The 23284-nt window shown below is 42.7% G+C and overlaps 1 protein-coding gene across 2 annotated transcripts in view; it reads right to left on the bottom strand.

The window, feature by feature from the left end:
• Positions 1 to 752: 752 nt before the first annotated feature.
• Positions 753 to 23284, bottom strand: part of LOC311045487 (dermatopontin-like) — a 47558-nt gene continuing 25026 nt past the window's right edge. The window contains exons 3-5 of one of the 2 annotated variants that reach the window (XM_084057373.1): positions 3183 to 3368; positions 2657 to 2809; positions 753 to 982 (exon numbers count right to left, since the gene is read on the bottom strand). In XM_084057373.1, coding sequence (XP_083913499.1) covers positions 937 to 982; positions 2657 to 2809; positions 3183 to 3368 — 385 coding nt within the window. In that variant the 3' untranslated portion in view covers positions 753 to 936. The remainder of the gene's footprint in view (positions 983 to 2656; positions 2810 to 3182; positions 3369 to 23284) is intronic. The other variant, XM_084057372.1, reaches the window with a different exon arrangement.

The raw sequence follows: 23284 nt of genomic DNA, 5'->3' as shown, positions 1-23284 counted from the left end.
CAGACTCCTCACATCCTACAGAGTCATGGTGTAAAATAGACACGTGTTATGTTTTGCTACAAATCAATCCTGCAAAGTGCAGACAAAAACACATGCACATACACCAGAAACTGTAAACCTTCATCAAGTCACATTACAGTGAAGCCACAGTGTTATTAGACCCTGTCTGCTTCAACTGTAGATTTATTCTTGTATTTATTGTAGAGTGGAGCTTCTTGATAATATGTATGCAAATTATGATATATTGTGTCTCCTACCGAAACCCCTACCTACCGATCCGCTGGTCATAAAATTATTGGCTTGTGACAAAAACAAAAAAATATCTTATATTATATATGAATATATATATACATTTAACAGGTCATTCATCCTGACCTGTGGATCTAGATTTAAGGGTAAAAAACAGGGTGGAGAAAGGACATCCTCCTGCTTCTTGAATATATCTAAAGTAATTGAAACCCCCACATGTATCTAAATCATAGTGATAGTATTTACTATACATGATAAACTATCTTCTGGGCTGTAATTAGAAACACAGTTTCATGACTTGTCATGAACAATCATGACAATTACGTATTTCCTTGGTAAGATAATAAACAATGACCACTTAAATGATTGAATATTTATTTGATACGACAGAGATATAAAGTATAATAAAGAAATTAACCTGACCAGAAGGTTAGTCTCCCGAAAGACGATACAATCTCCCTAAGAGGATACAAATCTAACCCCATTCCTCATTGCTATGAACACTACACAGGTGTACTTTCTTACTGTCTCTGATACAACACCCATTCATATCCATAACAATGTGAGATTATAATGAACCAACTCTATACAGTCATGAGAATGAAGCCGAAAGTAAATGAATAATACGATGAATAGACGGGCAATTACAGACAATCATAGAATGTATTGCTGCCACAGTCTTGGTCTTCAGTGGATACGTCCCTGGCAGTACTTGAAACGGAAGCGACGATCCCTGTCAATATAAAACACAGCATAGTAAATTGAATGACCAACCAGTGGTGGAAGAAGTACTCAGATATTGTACTGAAGTAAAAGTAACAATACCACATTATAATAATTACAAGTAAAAGGCCTGTGTTCAAAATGTATTGGCATCAAAATATACTTAATGTACCAAAAGTAAAAGTACTAAAATGTCTGAAAATAGCCGATCTACAAGCTCACAACGCCTTGCAAAGGCGACGCGGTGCGACATGTTGTGAGCTTGTAGATCTGCTATATTTTCAAAAGATTTATACATTTGAAAACTTAGTACATTCTGCATATTGCGTACTTGTGCTTTTGGTCCTTGAACACATCGGGTGCCAAACACGGTTCAAACGTGTTTTCATTTTTTTAATTTTCTTTTTCACGTGGGGGGGGGGGGGGGGGGGGGCTGGAGCAGCTCTGGAATCACCCACGGTGACTCTGAGAAGGAAGGGGCAGGTGTATCACCCTGCCAAAAAACATGGCTCCCCATCCGTTTCCATTCTATCTCCTTCTCTAAAACCCATGTCCGAAACTTTTTACATTGGGGAAAACGACTCATTTTGTACGATCACTGCGCCATTGTGACTCGCGTGAGAGATGTTATCGTTCCAGGCGTTAGCCAGGACCATCGTGCACCCTGCACACATGCATTGTTTCACATGGATTGCTCGTCGTGGAGTCTACAGCTTAAACAGCACCGCGTGCTGCGCAACGGTGAGATTTATGGCACCTGTTATTATAAAATTCTGTCACCGAATGTGTTAAGTATATTTTGATGGTAATACTTTTGTAATTTTACATTTATTACATTATGAATAACAGACTTTCACTTGTAACAGAGAATTTCTACATTGCCGTATTGATACTTTTACTTAAGTAAAAAACCTAAGTACTTTTTCCACCACTGATTGGCTTCGGTTCAAGTACAAGTCTCAAACAACAATTGTTTTGTTATCCGTGACATCGTAGAAACAGAGTTTTCTGGATATCTTTGCTTGCTTTTCAGATGGTTGGGGTCGATGTAACATGATTTACCAGTTGGATTGTGGATATCTATTACATTTAACGTTCACTAAACACATATATTTCTCTCCTCTCTCTGCCTGTGTGTGTGTGTGTGTGTGTGTGTGTGTGTGTGTGTGTGTGTGTGTGTGTGTGTGTGTGTGTGTGTGTGTGTGTGTGTGTGTGTGTCACAAACTAGACCTGTTCTCTACTGAAAGTGACCTTAAATGACTTCTAATGTGATGTGGTGCTATATAAAATAAGGCTAACCCTAACCCCCAATTAGCACTGTCTCTAGCTGGGAGGCATGCGTTAATCCGACAGACCTTTTCTCCGACTATGTGGCATCCGCGTGCGGTTAGGGTTAGGGTGCGGGTTTGGTTCGGGTTTACTGTTTAATGTCGGAGCACTGCGCTGTCGGAGGAATGCGCTGTCGGACTAACGTATTGCACCCCTCTAGCTACCCTCAAGAGACAGTGGGGGCAGTAGCATGTCACTTGGACACAGGCCGGGGTCTGTTGCAAGACCCCAAACACCCATATTGTATATAACTGTAGGGGAAACTACATAATATTTGTAATAATGAATGATAAAGAACAACATTGCAGTTAGAGAGACAAAGAAAAAAACAACGTGGGGCTGTGACTGTACTTACTCCTTGCCATTCTCGTGGTAACTGTACACGCCTGTCAAGAAGTTTCCTCCAGGAACTCCCCAGGAGAAGTACTGGTCCCAGTTGTTCACCCAGTCTGTTTCTTGGCATCCATGTGTTTGCAGTCGAGGGGACTTACAGCACTTAAACTCCCATCTGAAATTATATTGTATTTATTTATTTTTTCATTGGAGGTGGCTGGGGGGGGGGGGGGTTCCATCCATTCCATTAATTTTTTTCTCCCTTTTATTTAGATGACAAATATTTGTACCCCTTTTTTCATCGTCATTATGCCAATTAGCTCCCTACCCACACATTTCTGCTCCGGGTGGATGTAGCGCCTTGCGCGCACACACACACACACACACACACACACACACACACACACACACACACACACACACACACACACACACACACACACACACACACAGTAGCTGCCGATGTTGCTAATTAAATAGTCCTTTGTATAATACCCTAATGCTAAGGCCTTATATTTCATGCCAGCTTTTCATGCAACTGTTCTTACCGTCTGTCTTCGTGGCGATTGCTGTGATAAGTCTTCATCCCAGTGATGACAAAGTCGTCACGACAGTTGAAGTTCACGGGACGATCAATACTGTTGACCCAGCCTGACCAGGAACACTCATTGAAGGTCACAGCTGCCTTGCATTGGAGAGCGTAGCGTCGATCATCATGACGGTTGTCGTGATAGCTTGGAAAGAAATGAAAGTGATGGAATGATTGATACTATTAACAAAGAAATGTTGCTTAAGCAGGTCGATGTGTGTGTGTGTGTGCGTGTGCGTGTGCGTGTGCGTGTGCGTGTGCGTGTGTGTGTGTGTGTGTTGCGTGTGCGTGTGTAGCGTGCGTGCGTATGTCCTCATTTATTTATTTATTTCTGTACCTTGAGATGTGGGAAACAGCTTGGCCCTTTGAACATTCACGAGTCAAAACTCGGTTAAAGTTGTTGTCCCATGCTGTCACTCTTTCTCCAGCTGTAAACATGTTTCAGAGACGATTGATTAAAAGTCTATCTCATTAGGCGCTCGGGTGGCGCAGTGGTAAAGTCACTTCCCACCAGCATGGAGGTTGTGGGTTCGAAGCCACCGTGGTGCATATGGCTTTGTCGAGCGTCTACACGAACACAATTGGCCCGTGTTTAGGGGAGGGAAGCCGGGCGGGGAGGGTGATATCTGTCATTGCACGTACTCCTACGGGCTGAGGCGTCACCTGTTGGCATAGCGACTAAATTGGGGAGAAAAAGAGGTAAAAAAAAATTTGCTCCTCGGAGCACAGGTCTCCGCCAGGTCAGGTAGCTTATTGTGGCCTCATGGTGGCGCTATAATAGGCCAATGTGAAAAGGGTGCCATTTCTTATTAGGCCTTGCACGGCAATCGGACACTGCATTCATGATTTGAGGCATTTTGTTCAAAAAAATGTGTTTTGCTAAATTAGACCTGCTGGTGGCTCTGTAACAGGCCAATGTTAAAAGGGTGGCATTTGTTCCTCAGCACAGTGTGAATGTGCGTGCAAAGTTTGACCGGTGCGTTCATGATTTGTGGAATTTTGTTCAAAACAAGCCACTATCACATGACTATAGGGATCATGTGTACCGATTTGCGTGGAATTTGGATAAAATCGGAAGAAGTATTAAAAAAAGTGTTTTACATAAGTCGGCCTCCTGGTGGAGCTATAAAAGGCAGATGTGAAAAGTGCAGGGCAAAGGTTTTTTCCTTGACCTCTAGGGAGTGCGCATACAAAGATTTACACAGATTGGTGCAGTTGTAGGTAAAAACACGAATCGGCCTGTTATAGCGCCACCATGAGGCCGATTGGATTTCTTTCAAGTGGCATTTCTTCCTCGGCATAGTGGGAATACGCGCGCAAAATTTCACGGAAATTGCACTCTGTGTTCATGATTTGAGGCATTTTGTTCAAAACGGAGCACTCCTGCAATCTTTGGAAGCCATTTTTAGCCAATCAGGATGGAATATGAAAAATCTGAAAGATAGGTTTTGTTTAATGACTAGATATAAATAAATATATATATATATATATAAATAAAGATACGTTGTACCGGTTTGCGTGATTCTTGGACAAAATCTGTAGGAGTACTATCAAAAAATATGTTTCGCACAAATCGGCCTCCTGGTGGCGCTATAAAAGGCCCATGTGCAGAGGTTCTGCTCTGGCATCCAGGGTGTGTGTGTGCATAGTTGCGATGCAATCAAGCCAACGGTGCCAGAGATTAGCTGTACACAGACAGAATGACGGACGGACGGACGGACGGACAGATGGACGGACAGGGGGTAAAACATACTCTCGCCAGGCCGAAAGACAATAAGACGTGCACATTTGCACTTTAAAGATAAAGATTCTAATGTGGTCACTACAGCAATGTAGGACCTCCTTCCAGGGATTTTGTATTATGGATCAACCACCTCTATAAAACTCATTGAAATAGGCTGCTGTAGTCAACAACAATCATCTTCTTTTGGCTCACTGTAATGTACAGTATCTGTTACTTTGGGAATAATCAGAAATGATTAAGGATTCCCCATCATAAAAGGGAAGCTGTAAACGAACAGAATATGACTAAATTGTTCCAACCTGTCAGAAGGATGAGGAACAGAGGCAGAGACCGCATCTTGTTGTCATCAACTCTTCAGGGAGAATGTCACCACAGCGGGCAAACATGACAATAGATTTTTTTTGAATGTGTGTAACACACTCCTATAAACAGCCTGCAAAAAAAGGGAGGAGTTAGGGCCTTATAAGGCATTAAATGGGAGGAGTAAGTGGCGTGCACTCGCGTTCATATTTATACCCCTTGGAAAGGGGGCGTGTCTTTGGAAAAAAGACGAGGCCCAGGTTGAGCCTGTCCACCGATTGGTTGTGATATTGCCCTGACAACCAACAACAACCAATAGAACCCACGACTGTCCCTTCGGGCTATAGAATGTATCCTCCCGGAGATCCTATTGACGGTCTTGGTCTCGTCCTATTTTCTAAAGATTGTTATACATTTGAAAATTTGTGAAGCAAGACATTCTGCATAATGAGTATGTTTTACTTTTGGTACTTTAAGTACATTTTGATACCATTACTTTTACTCAAGTAAATTTTGAATTCCTGACTTGTACTTGTAACAGAGTGAGTGTGTGTGTGTGTGTGTGTGTGTGTGTGTGTGTGTGTGTGTGTGTGTGTGTGTGTGTGTGTGTGTGTGTGTGTGTGTGTGTGTGTGTGTGTGTGTGTGTGTGTGTGTGTGTGTGTAGTATATCTCACTTGCTGTTTGATTGAAGTTAATGTTATCTCTTGGTGTGTTATCTCTTGAAACCGTGCTGAATTATGTTAAACCTGCATTCATTTGATAAACCCGACAGTCTACAATGGGGTCAACTATGTTTTGTTTTTTAATGTTTTGTTTTTACAGCTGTACCCAGTGCTGGCCCTGAGGAATTTGCCCTAGGGAGCCCCCCCCCTGTCCCTTCGGGCTATAGAATGTATCCTCCCGGAGATCCTATTGACGGTCTTGGTCTCGTCCTATTTTCTAAAGATTGTTATACATTTGAAAATTTGTGAAGCAAGACATTCTGCATAATGAGTATGTTTTACTTTTGGTACTTTAAGTACATTTTGATACCATTACTTTTACTCAAGTAAATTTTGAATTCCTGACTTGTACTTGTAACAGAGTGAGTGTGTGTGTGTGTGTGTGTGTGTGTGTGTGTGTGTGTGTGTGTGTGTGTGTGTGTGTGTGTGTGTGTGTGTGTGTGTGTGTGTGTGTGTGTGTGTGTGTGTGTGTGTAGTATATCTCACTTGCTGTTTGATTGAAGTTAATGTTATCTCTTGGTGTGTTATCTCTTGAAACCGTGCTGAATTATGTTAAACATGCATTCATTTGATAAACCCGACAGTCTACAATGGGGTCAACTATGTTTTGTTTTTTAATGTTTTGTTTTTACAGCTGTACCCAGTGCTGGCCCTGAGGAATTTGCCCCCCCACACACACACACACACACACACACACACACACACACACACACACACACACACACACACCCATAGCCTATTATTTAATAATAAATAAGGCTATTTCACAAGCACAAATAACTAGGACACCGTGTACATTACAAGAGCCAAATTACAATTTACAGACCTGATTTACAGTAAGCAAGATAAACTCGAGTTAATACATCAAATGCATAGTGTAGTGCCTCAGTAATCTATAGGATCATAGATGAACCAATAACCTATCCATCAGTCTAAACATTATAGTAATATCAAAACATAAAGAAATTATGTACATTGAAACTACACACACTTAGGATGCCAGGTCAACAATGACCTGGCATCTGTCTAATTAAAATGCTATCTAATTTAATGTTTTTAGGCTGGAACATTTAAAACAAAACTATTATATTAATAGTAATGTTATTGCCATTCACATGGCACGTGGCCGTTGCATGTGCATTATGCAAGCATGTTTGTGTCATGTTCTACTTTGCTCTACCATGAAACTAATAAACCGGTTTCTACACATACCTAGCTACACTGCACGCACACACGGATGCACGCACGCACGCACACACACACACACACACACACACACACACACACACACACACACACACACACACACACACACACACACACACACACACACACACACAGACAGACACACACCGGAGCGAGCAACAATATGGACCGTGGTGGAAAAAGCTCCTAAGTGTGGCTTCACTACAAAACAGAACCCAATGAAATGGGAAAGGGCAAAATCTGATGGAAAAACTGGTGGAAATGATGTACATTGAAATTATACACACACTTAGGATGCCAGGTCAACAATGACCTAGCATCTGTCTAAATAAAATGCTATCTATTTAAAAAAAAAATAGGCTAGAACATTTAAAACAAAACTATTATATAATTAATAGTAATGAATTTGTAATGGGCGTTATCTGACTAGATAGAAAGGTGTTTTATTATCTCCTGGCATGGAGAGAGAGAGAGAGAGAGAGAGAGAGAGAGAGAGAGAGAGAGAGAGAGAAAGAGATAAAGGACCTCTGAAAGTCTTGTCAAAGAAATGTAACTTAACGTGCTGTACGGCAAGTCGATCGTTGCCATTCACATGGCACGTGGCCGTTGCATACGTGCATTTTGCAAGCATGTTCTTGTCATATTCTACTTTGCTCTACCATGAAACTAATAAACCGGTTTCTGCACATACCTAGCAACGCCTGTGTGTTCCGCCCTCAGATTCATCTTATGGAGGCCATCACCCCTGCCCGCACACACACGTTAACGTCTATTTAAGTTCATGTAAATATATATTAAGTTCTAAATAAAAACGGATTTCACTCCCACTTTATTGTCTCCGCCAGGCCGAAAGGCATGGCGAGAGAGTATGTTTTACCCCCTGTCCGTCCGTCCGTCCGTCCGTCTGTGACCAGCTAATCTCTGCCACCGTTGCCTTGATTGCAGCGAAACTGAGCACACACACTCCCTGGATGCCAATTCCGAACTCCTGCTCCAATTTTTTACATGGGCCTTTTATAGCGCCACCAGGAGGCCAATTTGTGCAAAACATATTTTTTGACAGTACTCCTACAGATTTTGTCCAGAAATCCCGCAAATCGGTACACAGTATCTCTATAGTCATTAAACGAAACAGGTCTTTCAGATTTTTCATATTCCATCCTAATTGGCTAAAAATGGCTTCCAAAGTTTGCAGGAGTACTCCGTTTTGAACAAAATGCCTCAAATCATGAACACAGCATGCAATTTCCGTGAAATTTTGCACGCATATTTCCACTATGCCGAGGAAGAAATGGCACTTGAAAATGTTTAAATCAGCCACATGGTGGTGCTATAACAGGCGGATTCATGTTTGTACCTATAACTGCACCGATCTGTGTAAAACTTTGTATGCGCACTCCCTAGAGGTCAAAGAAAAACCTTTTGCGCTGCATTTTTCACATCTGCCTTTTATAGCGCCACCAGGAGGCCGACTTACGTAAAACACATTTATTTATATTACTCCTTCCGATTGTATCCAAATTTCACGCAAATCGGTACACATGATCTCCATAGTCATGTGATCAAGACGGATGTGTTTGATTTTTCATATTCCATTCTCATTGGCTAAGATTGGCATCTAAAGTTTGCAGTAGTGGCTTGTTTTGAACAAAACTCAGCAAATCATGAACGCACCGTCCGATTGCGGTCAAACTTTGCACGCACCTGCACACTATGTTGAGGAACAAATGCCACCCTTTTAACATTGGCCTGTTATAGAGCCACCAGCAGGTCTAATTTAGCAAAACATTTTTTTTTTGCACAAAATGTCTCAAGCCATGAATGCAGTGTCCGATTTCCGTGCAAGGCCTAATAAGAAATGGCACCCTTTTCACATTGGCCTATTATAGCGCCACCAGGTAATCCGTAATTTGAATGATTTTACATACTTTTATTACAGGGACAGAGCTCTCAGCTCTGTACCTGTTTTATTCTTCCCCTCTTTCTGTCACTTCTGCCACTTTTTTGGCCATATGGTAGATGGTCATGAAAAACTATCAAAAAATAAATCTCACAATCTTTCGTCCAAAGGTGGCACTATAGCACTCAATTGAAAATGCCAACTTTGAACAGGTACAACTCATGCCCTATTTGACCTACAGCCATGAAACTTCAATACACATATGCGTCTCCTCATGCTGAACAACTTTCACACTCTGACTTTTGACCTCTGACCTTTAGATCTCCCACTATTTTGAATTATATGAAAAACAGTCATTGGCTCCTAACTTCTGCATTTTTTCATTTATGGAATATCCGCTGCATCGTTGAGTCGGCATAGGTCCAAAGTTCATGTGTAAAAAGTTTCATGCAGATTACTCAAAAATCCCAGGAGGAGATAGATTTTAACTATTACAGTTTTATGAAAATCATTCATCTGTGCCTAAAATATACATGCAGACTCACATTTCTTTGAAACTTTGCAGAAATGTACAGGGTCATTCCAAATATCACTGAAACCAATCTTACTCCAATTGGCCAAAGGGGGGCGCTATAGCAATTTTTTTTAAATGCAAACTTTAAATAGGCAAAAGTCATGCCTCGTTTGGCCGAAAGTTGTGAAACTTGCTTACACTTGTGCTTTGACTCATGAGGAACACATGTATCGCTTTGACCAGTAAGCTCCGCCCTTAGATTGTCCGCAATTTTGAACAGTTTGAAAAACACTTAAACCCAGGATTTTTCAGCTATTTGCGTGAAACTGTATCATCTGTGTGATCTCCTTTTTCACAGTTCCTTGTCTGTTGGTCCAATGGCGTCTCCCTTAAATAAGTGCCTCACAATCTTAAGGTCGCTAGTTCAAGCCTCACTTGATGCAGACTTCATTTAAGTTGAATTGCAAACAACATGACTGTATCAATGAATACATGTGCAAATGGTAAAGATAACCTGAAATGCTTATGTTCAATGTATGACATACTTCATTCTGAAAATAGCCGATCTACAATCTCAAAACTTTTCAGATAGCAACGTGTTTCTGAACTTGTAGATCGGCTCCTTTCACTGTTTTCGGTTGCGAGGAGACATACAATTTCTCTATTGGTAAATGGTTTGTGAACGAGTGATCTTAGTGTTGGCTTGGTTCATGACAGAAGGCAAGAGTTTATGATCTTCAACAGACAACATCAGCCTGGACAAAGCTATAGCACTATAGGTAGTGTTGCAGCCTATTAGTCCGAAGGTTGAGAGTTCGATTCCTGATAATGGCAATAGGTTGAGAAGTCCAATCAATCCATTCTGTTTCCATCTCTCTCTCTCATCAATCTATTCCGTTTCCATGGCTCTCTCTCTCTCTCCAATCTATTCTGTTTCCATGTCTCTCTCTCTCTCTCTCTCTCTCTCCAGTATCCATGTCTCTCTCTCTCTCTCTCTCTCTCTCCAGTTTCCATGTCTCTCTCTCTCCCCAGTTTCCATGTCTCTCTCTCTCTCTCTCTCTCTCTCTCTCTCTCTCTCCAGTATCCATTACGCTCTCTCTCTCTCTCTCTCTCTCTCTCTCTCTCTCTCTCTCTCTCTCTCTCTCCAGTTTCCATGTCTCTCTCCCTCTCTCTCTCTCCAGTTTCCATGTCTGGCCCTGTATTATCGCTGCTTGCAGCTATATTTCTCATTATTATTACCCCATTCTGCCAGACGTATAGGGTACAACGCCACATCATTAAGCATGATTCATCATAGGATCGCTTTGCAGATCTACAAGCTCACAAGGCAGCGCAGATTGAATATATTCGGGGCGCAACACCGTTGTACGTCGAAGCATAAATTTGTCGTTATTGTATGGATTGCAGCTGCTACTTGTGTAGAGAGACAGACTGCTTGAGACCGCTAGACATTTAATCTGCTGCTATGACACACTATCCAAAAGTATAAAGAGGATACTCAAGTTTTGGCTGCTTGCAAGCCAAGGAATACAATTTTAGATGGCACCACAAGATGAAGCATAATGAATGCATATGGCCTTAAGTTATATAAAAGTGTGATAACCATCCTTCAGGTGGGGATAGATTATAATAGCCTATGTAGGACTGTCAGTCTAATATTGAAAATAAAAAATGAATAAAATCATATTCAAAATCATTTATTTTAATTGAAAAATAAATGGATCCAACGCAGCTGCACCTGATCCCAGGTCAGTTTAATCATCTTAGCACTTCATGCTTTTCTCTATCGATCAGCAGTGGTGTAAAAAGTACATTTACTCAGGTAGCCTACTGTAATTTTGAGGTACTTTTACATTACTGGAGCATTTCCAATTTTCAGTACTTTTACTTCTACTCCACTACATCTCAGAGGCAGACATTGTACTTTTACTCCACTACAATTATTTGAACACTTTATTTACTAGTTACTTTGTAGATTGTGATTATTATTACAAAACATACTGTGGGGTGTCGCTAGGTGACCGCCTGCCAGGTAAGCACCTCAGCAAGGAGAGTCAGTGGGGCAGAGGAGCTGTCCGGAATGTCAAAAAATGTCTCCCCGTCCCTCACAACGTAACCCCCTCGTTCCGCTACCAATTATCGGTGTACCGTTTTCACGACTTGCAATGGACATTGTGGGCCCACTCCCCAAATCCGCCCGGGGCTACCGTTATATACTTGTCATTGTCGACTATGCCACCCGTTATCCAGAGGCCATACCGTTACGCACCGCTTCAGCCAAGGCTGTTGCGCACAAACTGTTAATGCTCTTTAGTCGGGTGGGAATCGCTGACGAGGTCCTCACGGACCAGGGCACTTGTTTTATGTCTCGAGTCATGACACTGTTGTACCGCTGGCTAAATGTAAAACGCATACGCACCTCGGTATATCACCCCCAGACCGGCCTGGTGGAGCGTTTTAACCAAACCTTAAAGAAAATGTCAAAAAAGTTGATTGATGTTGATGGCAAGGACTGGGACCAATTAATTCCCTACGTCCTGTTCGCCATCAGAGAGGTGCCACAGGCTTCCACGGGGTTCTCTCCATTCGAACTCGTGTATGGGAGGAGACCCCGCGGCCTGTTGGACCTCGCCAAGGAGGCCTGGGAAAGCCAGCCGTCCCCCCACCGGAGCGTAATCGAACATGTGGTGCAACTACAAACCAGAGCGAAGAGGATCTGGCCACTGGTCCGCCAGCACATGGAGCAGGCACAGAGGGACCAGTGCCGCACCTACAACCGGGGGGCCACGCTCCGGGAGTTCCAGGTCGGGGAGAAGGTGTTGGTACTGGTCCCCACCTCCGAGTGCAAGTTCCTGGCCCAGTGGAAAGGGCCCTATGAGGTGGTGGAGAAAGTAGGCCCGGTCGATTACCGAGTGAGGCAGCCGGGCCGGCGCAAAAGCCACCAGATTTACCACGTCAATATTCTAAAAAGGTGGCACACAGCGGGCCCGCTGCCTTCCTCGGTCCAACTGGCCACCACCTCCCCGCGGACCCCAGCCGCAGTGCCGACCGGAGAAGACCTCGCCCCGTCGCAACGCCAGGACCTGAAGGAGCTGCTGGCGCGCAGTGACGACATCTTCTCCGAGCTGCCTGGCCGAACCAACGCCATCCGCCATGACAGCCGCACCAACCCCGGCGAAATAGTGCGCCAGCGGCCCTACCGAATACCTGAGGCCCGACGAGTGGCCATTAAAGAGGAGGTGAAGAAGATGTTAGAGCTTGGCGTAATAGAGGAGTCCCACAGCCCATGGTCCAGCCCAATTGTGATCGTGCCGAAACCTGACGGGACCCTGATGTTCTGTAATGACTTTAGGAAGCTGAATGAAGTCTCGGCCTTCGATGCCTGCCCCATGCCCCGGGTTGACGAGCTGATCGAGCAGCTGGGACCGGCCCGGTTCGTCAGCACGCTGGACCTAACGAAGGGGTACTGGCAGGTGCCCCTGACGGAAAGAGCCAAGGCCAAGACGGCGTTCTCCACCCCCGAGGGCCTCTTCCAGTACCGCGTCCTGCCATTTGGAGTCCATGGGGCCCCCGCCACCTTCCAACGACTGATGGACCGGGTCCTGCGGCCCCACCGTGACTACGCTGCCGCGTACCTTGACGATATCATCATACACAGCCCCAGTTGGACCCAGCACCTCCTGCACCTCGACGCCGTCCTGGGGGCCCTAAGACGAGCCGGCCTCACCGCCAACGCCAAGAAGTGCCGGGTGGGTCTGGCCGAGACTGATTATCTAGGATACACCATCGGACGGGGGTGTGTGAAGCCCCAGGTCCGGAAAGTGGAGCGGATCCGGGACTGGCCCCGGCCTGCAACTAAGAGACAAGTAAAATATTTTATGGGTCTAATCTCATATTATCAAAAGTTTATTAAAAATTACGCTACTATTGCAGCACCCCTGTACGAGCTGACTCGCCAGAGCCTGCCCCACCACGTTGCCTGGACAGCGGAGACTGAGGCGGCGTTTGTGACGCTGAAGGCTGCCTTGTGCGAGGAACCGGTGCTGATAGCCCCAGACCTCCAGAAGCCATTTCTCCTCCACACCGATGCGTCCGGCACCGGGGTCGGAGCCGTGCTGGCGCAGGTGGTGGAGGGAGACGAGCACCCGGTCACCTTCATCTCCGGGAAACTCCTCAAACATGAGCGAAACTACGCCACAGTGGAGAAAGAGTGCCTCGCAGTGAAGTGGGCCATCCATCACCTGCGCTACTACCTCTGGGGACGGACCTTCACGCTCGTCACGGACCACGACCCGTTGAAGTGGATGGCCAGGAACAAGAACCGAAATGACCGGGTCACTAGATGGTTCCTCGAGCTCCAAGACTACCATTTCACCGTGGAACACCGTCCAGGGAAAGAGATCCCCCCACGCCGACGCCCTCTCGAGGCTATATGAACTAGGAAGTGAAGCTCCCGACCCAGGCGTGGAGCTTAGGGGGGGATATGTGGGGTGTCGCTAGGCAACCGCCTGCCAGGTAAGCACCTCAGCAAGGAGAGTCAGTGGGGCAGAGGCGGTGCACGGCCAGCCAGGCCCCGCCCCCAGCTGGGTTGCGTCATCGACGGGCATTACCTGCCCGTCTACCTGTGGAATCAGCCTGAAGTGAACGCACCTGCGGCGCCCAGCTGGGGAGCGCACAAACAAAGCACAAGCACCGTCTCTGCCTCAGTATGGCCTGACTCTCCACGCTGACCGGACAGGTGCATAGGCGGTAAGCGAACCCCCACTTATTCTTCTCCTCATTACCTGGTGTATATAACTCGGAGACTAATGGTTATATCCCTCTGTTATAGGCAACCTAGGATCCGACGTATTAACAGACCGTTCATGGACAGGAATCCCCCGCAGAGCGCGGGCAGAGGAATTACGCATGGACCATTATTGACACTGAGCCCTGATTGATTTTGATTGAATTTTGATTGAAATTTTTATTAGGCAAAAAGAATGTAAAACAACACAGTTACATTTATAATACTTTTGTCTAAAAGGTCCGGCCAAAAAAGTCCTTGCGGGCTTGTTTCCATTGGGGTCCTTGAATTAATTTCATAGACATATATAGTAGCAACCAAACAGTTCAATAATCAACATAAGAATACAGAGGGGGAAAGAAATACCATTATGTACAAAAAAAATATATATACAAAAAAAAAAAAAAAACATTAGAAAATAAAATAAAAAGTATGTACAAGAAAAGGGGGAGGGGGGGGGTCGTCTGTCTACAGGGAAACTGGTACTAGCTCCTCTTTAGGCCTCCAGAAAGATGAGTTTTTAGGGCTGTTTTGAATGAGCCCAGCGAACTGCATTTTTTGAGGGATGGGGTTAGACTATTCCATTCCTTGGTGGCAGTGCTATAGAAGGAGAATTTGCCCATGTTTGTTTTATGGGTGGGTGTTACCAGATTATTGTTTACGCTCCCTCTAGTTTTGTGACTGTGGGTGTCACTAACTTTTTCGAGGTACTTATACAGATATGCGGGTATAGGGGGCATTTCGGGCAGATCTGCATTTACAATTTTGAAGACCAGTCCCATTTTTAGTTGTATAACCCTGTCTTCCACCCTGAGCCAGCCTAGGCTGGCAAAGTGAGTGGGAGAGAGGTGGGTCATGGGCCCCAGTCCGAGAAGTAGTCGAATCAGTTTGTTTTGGGAGGTTTGAAGCTTAGTCTTCAGTGACACTGAGGTGTTGGAGTACCAAGAGGAGCTAGCATAGTCAAAAAGGGGCTGAATCAGGGCCCCCGAGAGGGTCCTGAGTGCCTGAGGGTTGACAAAGGAGGAAACACTGCCCATAAATCTGGTTCTCTGGTTTACTCCTTTGAATACCTTTGTTGCCATGCTTTCACCTGACAGGTGTTTGTCAAGAATACATCCCAAATAGGTAATCTCTTCTTTGCTAGTGATGATTGTGTCATCGACTTTGACCTTGAAGTCATTTACCTTCATTTTACTGAGGGAATGTTTGGTCCCAAATAGGATGGATTCGGTTTTCCCAAGGTGTAGTGACAGTTTGTTATCGGTAAGCCAGGTACGGATTTTTGAGAGTTCAGAGCTGAGAGCTTCCTCGACTTGCAACTTGTCCTCTCCCGAAATCAGGAGTGCCGAGTCATCAGCGAACAGGAACAGTTTGCAGTTACAGGCAGCATTCATGTCGTTAATGTATAGAAGAAACAGTAACGGCCCTAGAATGCTGCCTTGAGGAACCCCGCAGCTCACCGGGAGGGATGAGGACATGGTTCCGTTGATGTCAACCACTTGTTCTCTACCCTCCAACCCTGAGGGGTTGAAAGTTTGCTTTATTCTGATTCATGATTTGAAACGTAGAAACAGACGGCACCAGGGTTTACCCTGTGGACGTGCCATATTCATTAAAGGGTCTACACCATGAATTTTTACTTTTTCTTCATTTTTGTGTGTTTTTGGTCTCCCCCACCTCTCTTCTGTTCCAACAAATACCCGACTTCGAGCATGCAGGCTTTCATAGGCTATTTGTGGTTTTTATGTAAATTGGTCTGAAAACAGTCCGTCAGATTTGTTCCCCCACCCTACGTCACGTCTGGGAACAATTTCTCCCGTTTTTCAGTTCTAACCAAAAAAAAAAAATCAAAAAAAAAAAAAAAATTTTTAAATTTTTTTCTTATTTTTTTTTTTTACTTTTTCCACACAGAACCAGGACATGACATGCATACAAACTGGCTCAATAGCGCCCCGTGCCAAACAGGACAATGTGGTATTGCAGGTGAAAGTGCTTTATAAGCCAGAGAGAAGTTAGTTGGAATGAGTATATCTGAGGCTTGATTTAGGCTCAAACCTTTTGAAAAACGTTTGAGGGACATAAACAATATGATATCAAATATTATTATTATTTTTTAAATTCATGGTGTAGCTCCTTTAATAAAACACCCTGTGAGGCCTTCGCACATACTGTCTCCGAGTGTTGGTTTGGTTCAGTCTTCACAATACAATAACCACTTCAGCCCTATATACATTTCGGCCTTTTGAAAACAGCAGATCTACAAGCACACAATGTGTTGCATAGCGACGCATTGTCAGCTTGTATATCTGCTATATTTATACATTTGAAAACTTGTGAAATGGGACATTCTGCATAATGAGTACTTTTATACTTTTGGTACTGTAGGTACATTTTGATACCAATACTTTTGTACTTTTACTCAAGTAAATTTTAATACCTGACTTTTACCTGTAACAGAGTATTTATTGCAGTATTGATATACTTTTAATTAAGTAAACAATTTGAGTACTTTTTCCACCATTCATCAGTACTGCAGCACGGATCTTCTCGGATCCACTCTGGTATAATACATCATTAAACAGACCCGAGGTCCAAGATAATAAAACCTGGAACCGACCGGGTCCGAGTGATTATGGTAAGATACAGATCCGGACACATACGGGTCCCGGGTCCTGTTAAACATGAGATCTAATTTGTTGTGGGTATATTTAACAGCCAGTCTATAATCTCAGTTTCTATTTGGGAGATTAGACTGCCTATGAGTAATGTTTGATTTGATGTGTTTATCTCCCTGCTGAAAAAACCAGCACAAACCAGCTTATGATGGTTGCTGGTTTTAGCTGGTTTTAGCTGGTATTAGCTGGTCTTGGCTGGTCTTAAGCTGGTTTAGATGGCATACCAGGCTGGACAAGTTGGTCAGGCTGGTCAGGCTGGTTTGCCAGTGTAGTTGGTAGCTGGTCACTAAGCTGGATTCTGCTGGTCTTTGCTGGTCAGCCAGCTGGCTGGCTGGACTGACCAGCAAAGCCAAGCTGGTAGCTGGTCTTTGCTGGTCAAATGGGTGGACTGACCTGCAAATACCAGCTTACTAGCTGGACTTAGCTGGTCAGATGGCTGGACACTGGACAGACCAGCAAAGACCAGCTTACCAGCTGGACTTAGCTGGTCAGATGGCTGGACAGACCAGCAATCAGCTGGTCAAGTTGGTTAGATCAGTGGTTCTCAACATGTGGGTCGGGACCCACATGGGGGGTCCCCACATGATCTGGGGTGGTCCCCAGATGACAGTGAAGTGACAATTTAAGGACCTTTAAGACCTTTTTAATGCTTATTTGCATGTCATGTAAATGTATATTTTTTGTAAACCCTGAATAATATTTTTTTCCGTTTCCTACAAAAATATTTTATATTATTCTTTCAAAAGATTTCCCACCCACAAATCTAAAATCTTCATCAATAAAAAAACAAATATTTAAGATTTCTCAAAATAATTTAATTAATAAATAAAAAAAGAAGAAATTCCATCAATTAATAAATAAAAAAAACACACCGTGAAAATAGCAGATCTACAAGCCCGGGACGCGTTGTGAGCTTTCAGATCTGCTATTTTAACTGTTTGGATCCGGGGAGACATAATACCTGCCAACATTAGACTTTGAAGATTATCTTCAGTTACAATTGCCCCCAACCAGTATATATACAGCATATTATTATTATCATTATTATTATTATTACCCTTATTGTTAATATTATTTTATTTTTTTATTTTCTTCTTTTCTTGTGATGTGATATAAATACTATATGTAATAATAATAATAATAATAATAATATACATTATTATTATTATTATTATTATTATTATTATTATTATGACAACATGCATCCAATAACATATTTACTTAATATGGCAAATGGCAAATAATATGCTAGATTGATTCTAAATAATTGATGACTAAAATGAACAGATCTAAAGATCTACATCTTGTCGCAATTCGATGCGTTGTGAGCTTGTAGATCTGTTTGTTTGTTTTTTACAAGCAATGCATTCTGGGCCATGAGCAGTGTTGCCATATCTGCTTATTATAAGCGACATTGGGCTTGTTTTTCTGTAAAGTTGCTTGTAAATATTGGTAGTTGCGGGTTGCTTTTTTTTGGGGGGGGGGGGGGCTTGTTTCTAAATTGTAGTTATTTGGGCTTGCTTCCATTTAAAAAAAATGTTTAAACCAGTTCTCAAACATTTGCATGTCAAGGATGCCGAAATGAATGTCTTTTTTCGCAGACTCCTATCTGTTTCAAATAATATTCCAAATATTTCACCTTTTCTTTTTGAAAATGGCAGATCTACAAGCTCACAACGTGTCGCAAATGCGACGCACGGTGAGCTTGTAGATCGGCTATTTTCAAAGAGCCAATGTGTGGTTTAAAGTGCAGGCTTGTTTTCATAGACCTGGCTCCTTATTTCTCTCACACAATCTGGCAACACTGGCTCGAGACACTGGCTCGCGACGCAGCGGGAATAAAGACTTTAGTCTAAAGAAAGTTAGACAAATTGTAATAGCGTGACACAGAGTGGCACGCTATGAGCTTGTAGATCTGCTATTTTTGAAAATCTTTGAATATATGTTTTTTAAAGCGAACATTTGTACCTCAAATCTTTATCCTTTTATGTTCAAAAACTTTTAGGATTTAGAGAACATTTTTAGAATCGGCCCCAGGTCTTAATGGGTTAAAGCTGCACTATCCCAGCTGGCACGCGACGTCCGTTGACGTTGATTTTTGGTTGGATTTAGGTCGTGACGTCAGCTAACCAAAATCCAACGTTGGACCAACGTCAACTTCCAACGTTGTATCAACGTATTAATTTGACGTCAATTGACGTTGATATTTGGTTGGTTTTAGGTTGTGTTGGTAACTGACCAATAACCAACGTCTATTCAACGTAATATCCCAACGTCATGTTGACGTCGAATACTGACATGCTGTTGTCGGATTCTTGACCAAACCTCAATGTCTGCCCAACGTTATTATGACAACGTCCACACAACGTTGCAGTCTAACATCATTAGACGTTGATATTTGGTTGGTTTTAGGTTGTGTTGGTAACTGACCAATAACCAACGTCTATTCAACGTAATATCCCAACGTCATGTTGACGTCGAATACTGACATGCTGTTGTCGGATTCTTGACCAAACCTCAATGTCTGCCCAACGTTATTATGACAACGTCCACACAACGTTGCAGTCTAACATCATCAGACGTTGATATTTGGTTGGTTTTAGGTTGTGTTGGTAACTAACCAATAACCAACGTCTGTTCAACGTATTATCCCAACGTCATGTTGACGTCGAATACTGACATGCTGTTGTCGGATTCTTGACCAAACCTAAATGTCTGCCCAACGTTATTATGAGAACGTCCACACAACGTTGCAGTCTAACATCATCAGACGTTGATATTTGGTTGGTTTTAGGTTGTGTTGGTAACTAACCAATAACCAACGTCTGTCCAACGTATTATCTCAACGTCAGTTTGACGTTGAATACTGACATGCTGTTGTCGGATATTTGACCAAACCTCAATGTCTGCCCAATGTTATTATGATAACATCCACACAACGTTGCAGTCTAACATCATCAGACGTAGATATTTGGTTGGTTTTAGGTTGTGTTGGTAACTAACCATTAACTAACGTTTGTTCAACGTATTATCCCAACGTCAGGTTGACGTCGAATACTGACATGCTTTTGTCAGATTTTTGACCAAACCTTAGTGTCTGCCCAACGTTATTATGACAACGTCCACACAACGTTGCAGTCTAGACATTGATATTTGGTTGGTTTTAGGTTGTGTTGGTAACTGACCAATAATCAACGTCTGTTCAACGTATTATGCCAACGTGCTGTAGAATACTGACATGCTATTGTCGGGTATTGTGACCAAAACCCAATGTCTGCTAAACTTCATAATGAAAAGATCTCCTCAACATTCAAACCTCATTAGATGTAGATATTTTGCTGGGTTAATGTGGCTGTTACTTAAACAAAATCCAACATAGTCTGGCTGTAGAATATGGACAATAAGTACTGAAGGTTGTGACATAGAGTAATGATCTAGCATCTGTTTAACCTGCAATAGTCCAACCAGAGCAATTGGTAGCTGTTTCATCTGTGGTTCAACTATATTCTTCCAGATGAGCTACAGGGCCACCCCATGGCCCAGAAAGGTGTTTGTGCATTTCTATAACCCTCAGCCTTTTCCAGATAACTGAATTTGACTTTCAGACAAATACCATCAAGTTGCTCCTGGGGCACATGCCAGCATCCCACCTATAGTGAACCTGTGGCTGTATATGAGACTGATTAGCTACAGGTTTCTTTGCCAGTGTGGATTTAGAGCCAAGGCAACATGGTTAAGGCCAGTTATACCTTTTCCCTTCCGCTTTAGCAGATGTTAGTTGTCGGTGATCAGCCAGCTGCATCTTAAAGGAATGCGACCGACAGTGAGGTAGGTAGACAGCCATGTCAACTCTTTATTGTCAATAATTTGCCCTTAGTTTGCTTCAGGAGACCTTCCTTAGTTCCAGAGGGCAAATTCAGTTTCAGCTTATGGCTGCTCAAATGTTTTATGTTGAGCGCTTGGGGTGGGTGGACTGTAGGGGTCCACCCCTACAGTGTCTTGCTCAGGACACTTCGCCCCATCCAGGGCCTTTGAGGCAAACCGGGGACCTTCTGATTATCTAACCAGTAACCTATGCTGCCCTAAATAATAAACCCATATGAAAAGAAATGCATCAATACATTACAATGCATAGACACCGGCCTACCTCAAAACCAGGGTCTTCCTTAGTTGTGACATATGGAGCAAGAGTGTGTGACTGTGACACCATTTATCATCCACACCACTATGTATGTACTACTGGGTGGACGGAAGGGCGGACAGATAGACAGACAGACAGACAGACAGACAGACAGACACTTTTTTTGTTACCCTTTCAGCCTAAATGCATGACTGTACCTCATGCTGTTTACATTTCTGACTAATAAAGTAATCAATCAATCACAAAAAGTAAAATAATTGTTTGCCCTGATATGTAGTGGAGTAAAATAATAAAGTATCAAAAGATAGAAACACACAAGTGAATTTAAAAAATACAATGCTAAGTACAGTACTTGAGTAAATGTACTGATTTTCACCATTGTTCATGTTTCATAGCTGTTGCAGTTCTTTATTTTTGCATTATATTAATTGCTAATCAAATAAATGATTGAGGGAAATATTTCACTTTTTGCATTAGGCCTACAGCATAATGCCATATGACACATACAATGTAAACTGACATTTAACATAATAACATCGGGCAGACATTTAGGTTTGGTCAAATATCCGACAACAGCATGTCAGTATTTGACGTCAACCTGACGTTGGGATAATACGTTGAACAGACGTTGGTTATTGATTAACCAACGTTGGAAAACCAACCAAATATCTACGTCTAATGATGTTAGACTGCAACGTTGTATGGATGTTGTCATAATAATACATTTCAAACTGGATTGTCAAATGTCTCCTCAAATCACTGAGCAGTATAGCAACGTTCTGCTCTTTCATTGGACGAATCATTGGACTTGTGGGTGGGACCACAGTTGTATAACACCAGACTGGGCGGGGCAACAGTAACTGCTGCAGGAGCCTGCAGTTTGAATTTGGAGGGAGAGAAGACAGGAAGAGATACTTGTTTGTGCATGGAGATGTTTTTTTGACCATCCCAGGACTTCTAGAATCACAATCTTTTGCACAGGTGAGTTCATAATTAATTTCCTTCTAACTTGAAATGAAATATTTGACTGTTTGTTTTTAAAATAAAGTTCTACATTCTGTTTATGACCGAGTGAGGTGATTTCTTCATATTGCAAATCAGTCATGCTTTGTTGTTTTCTTTTTCTTTTCCTTTTCTTTGCATGTTTTTGAAACTGGCAGCATTGTTTGAGTAAATCCTTTGCCCAAAATGATTACAGTACCTGCCTTTTGTGGCAAAACAGTGGGAACTAGAAAGAGGCTATACTGCATTAACTAGATGGACTGATCCCCATTGCTTTGTGTTGGTGGCTTCACTGGCTTGGTGCTGCTGAGTTAAACATTTGAATTGCAGCTTTTAAAGCTAATGTCTTATTTTAGGTGAAGTTCTGTTGTTCATGCATGATTCATGTTTTCAGTTGGGAATGTGTGTTATTGAAGGGTAAAAGCTCACATGCCTCACAGCCTGATTTTTGTGTGAGACAGTGCAGTGTAACTAAAAATCAGGCATAAGGGTTGGTTGCATTTGAATAGCCTTGTGTAGCCTTTATCATAGTTTTGATTATATTAGCTTGTAAGACATTATTTTCAGTCTAATATTGGCCAAGCCTAACAGTAAAGCCCACCTAAAAAAAAATAAACATAATAGAGGAATGTAAACACTATGTTGAAGATTGATTGGTAAGTAACCAATCCCCAACGTCTGTTCAATGTATCATGCTGACGTCATATTGACATAGAATACTGACATGCTGTTGTCAGGTATTGTAACCAAAAACCAACGTCTGCTTAACGTCATTATGCTAACAACCACACAATGTTAAATTCTAACATCATTAAACGTTGTTTTGTTGTTGTTTTTAAGTTGTGTTGGTAAGTAACCAATACCCAACGTCTGTTCAACATATCATGCTAACGTCATATTAACATAGAATACTGACATGCTGTTGTCAGGTATTGTAACCAAAACCCAACGTCTGCTTAGCGTCATTATGCTGACGTTCACACAATGTCAAATTCTAACAACATTAAACGTTGTTTTTTTGTTGGATTTAAGTTGTGTTGGTAAGTAACCAATACCCAACATCTGTTCAAC

Source organism: Gymnoscopelus microlampas (assembly GCF_963454915.1).
Source record: "Gymnoscopelus microlampas genome assembly, chromosome: 5".
Classification (NCBI taxonomy): Eukaryota; Metazoa; Chordata; class Actinopteri; order Myctophiformes; family Myctophidae; genus Gymnoscopelus; species Gymnoscopelus microlampas.
This window is presented reverse-complemented; position numbering and strand designations above follow the sequence as displayed.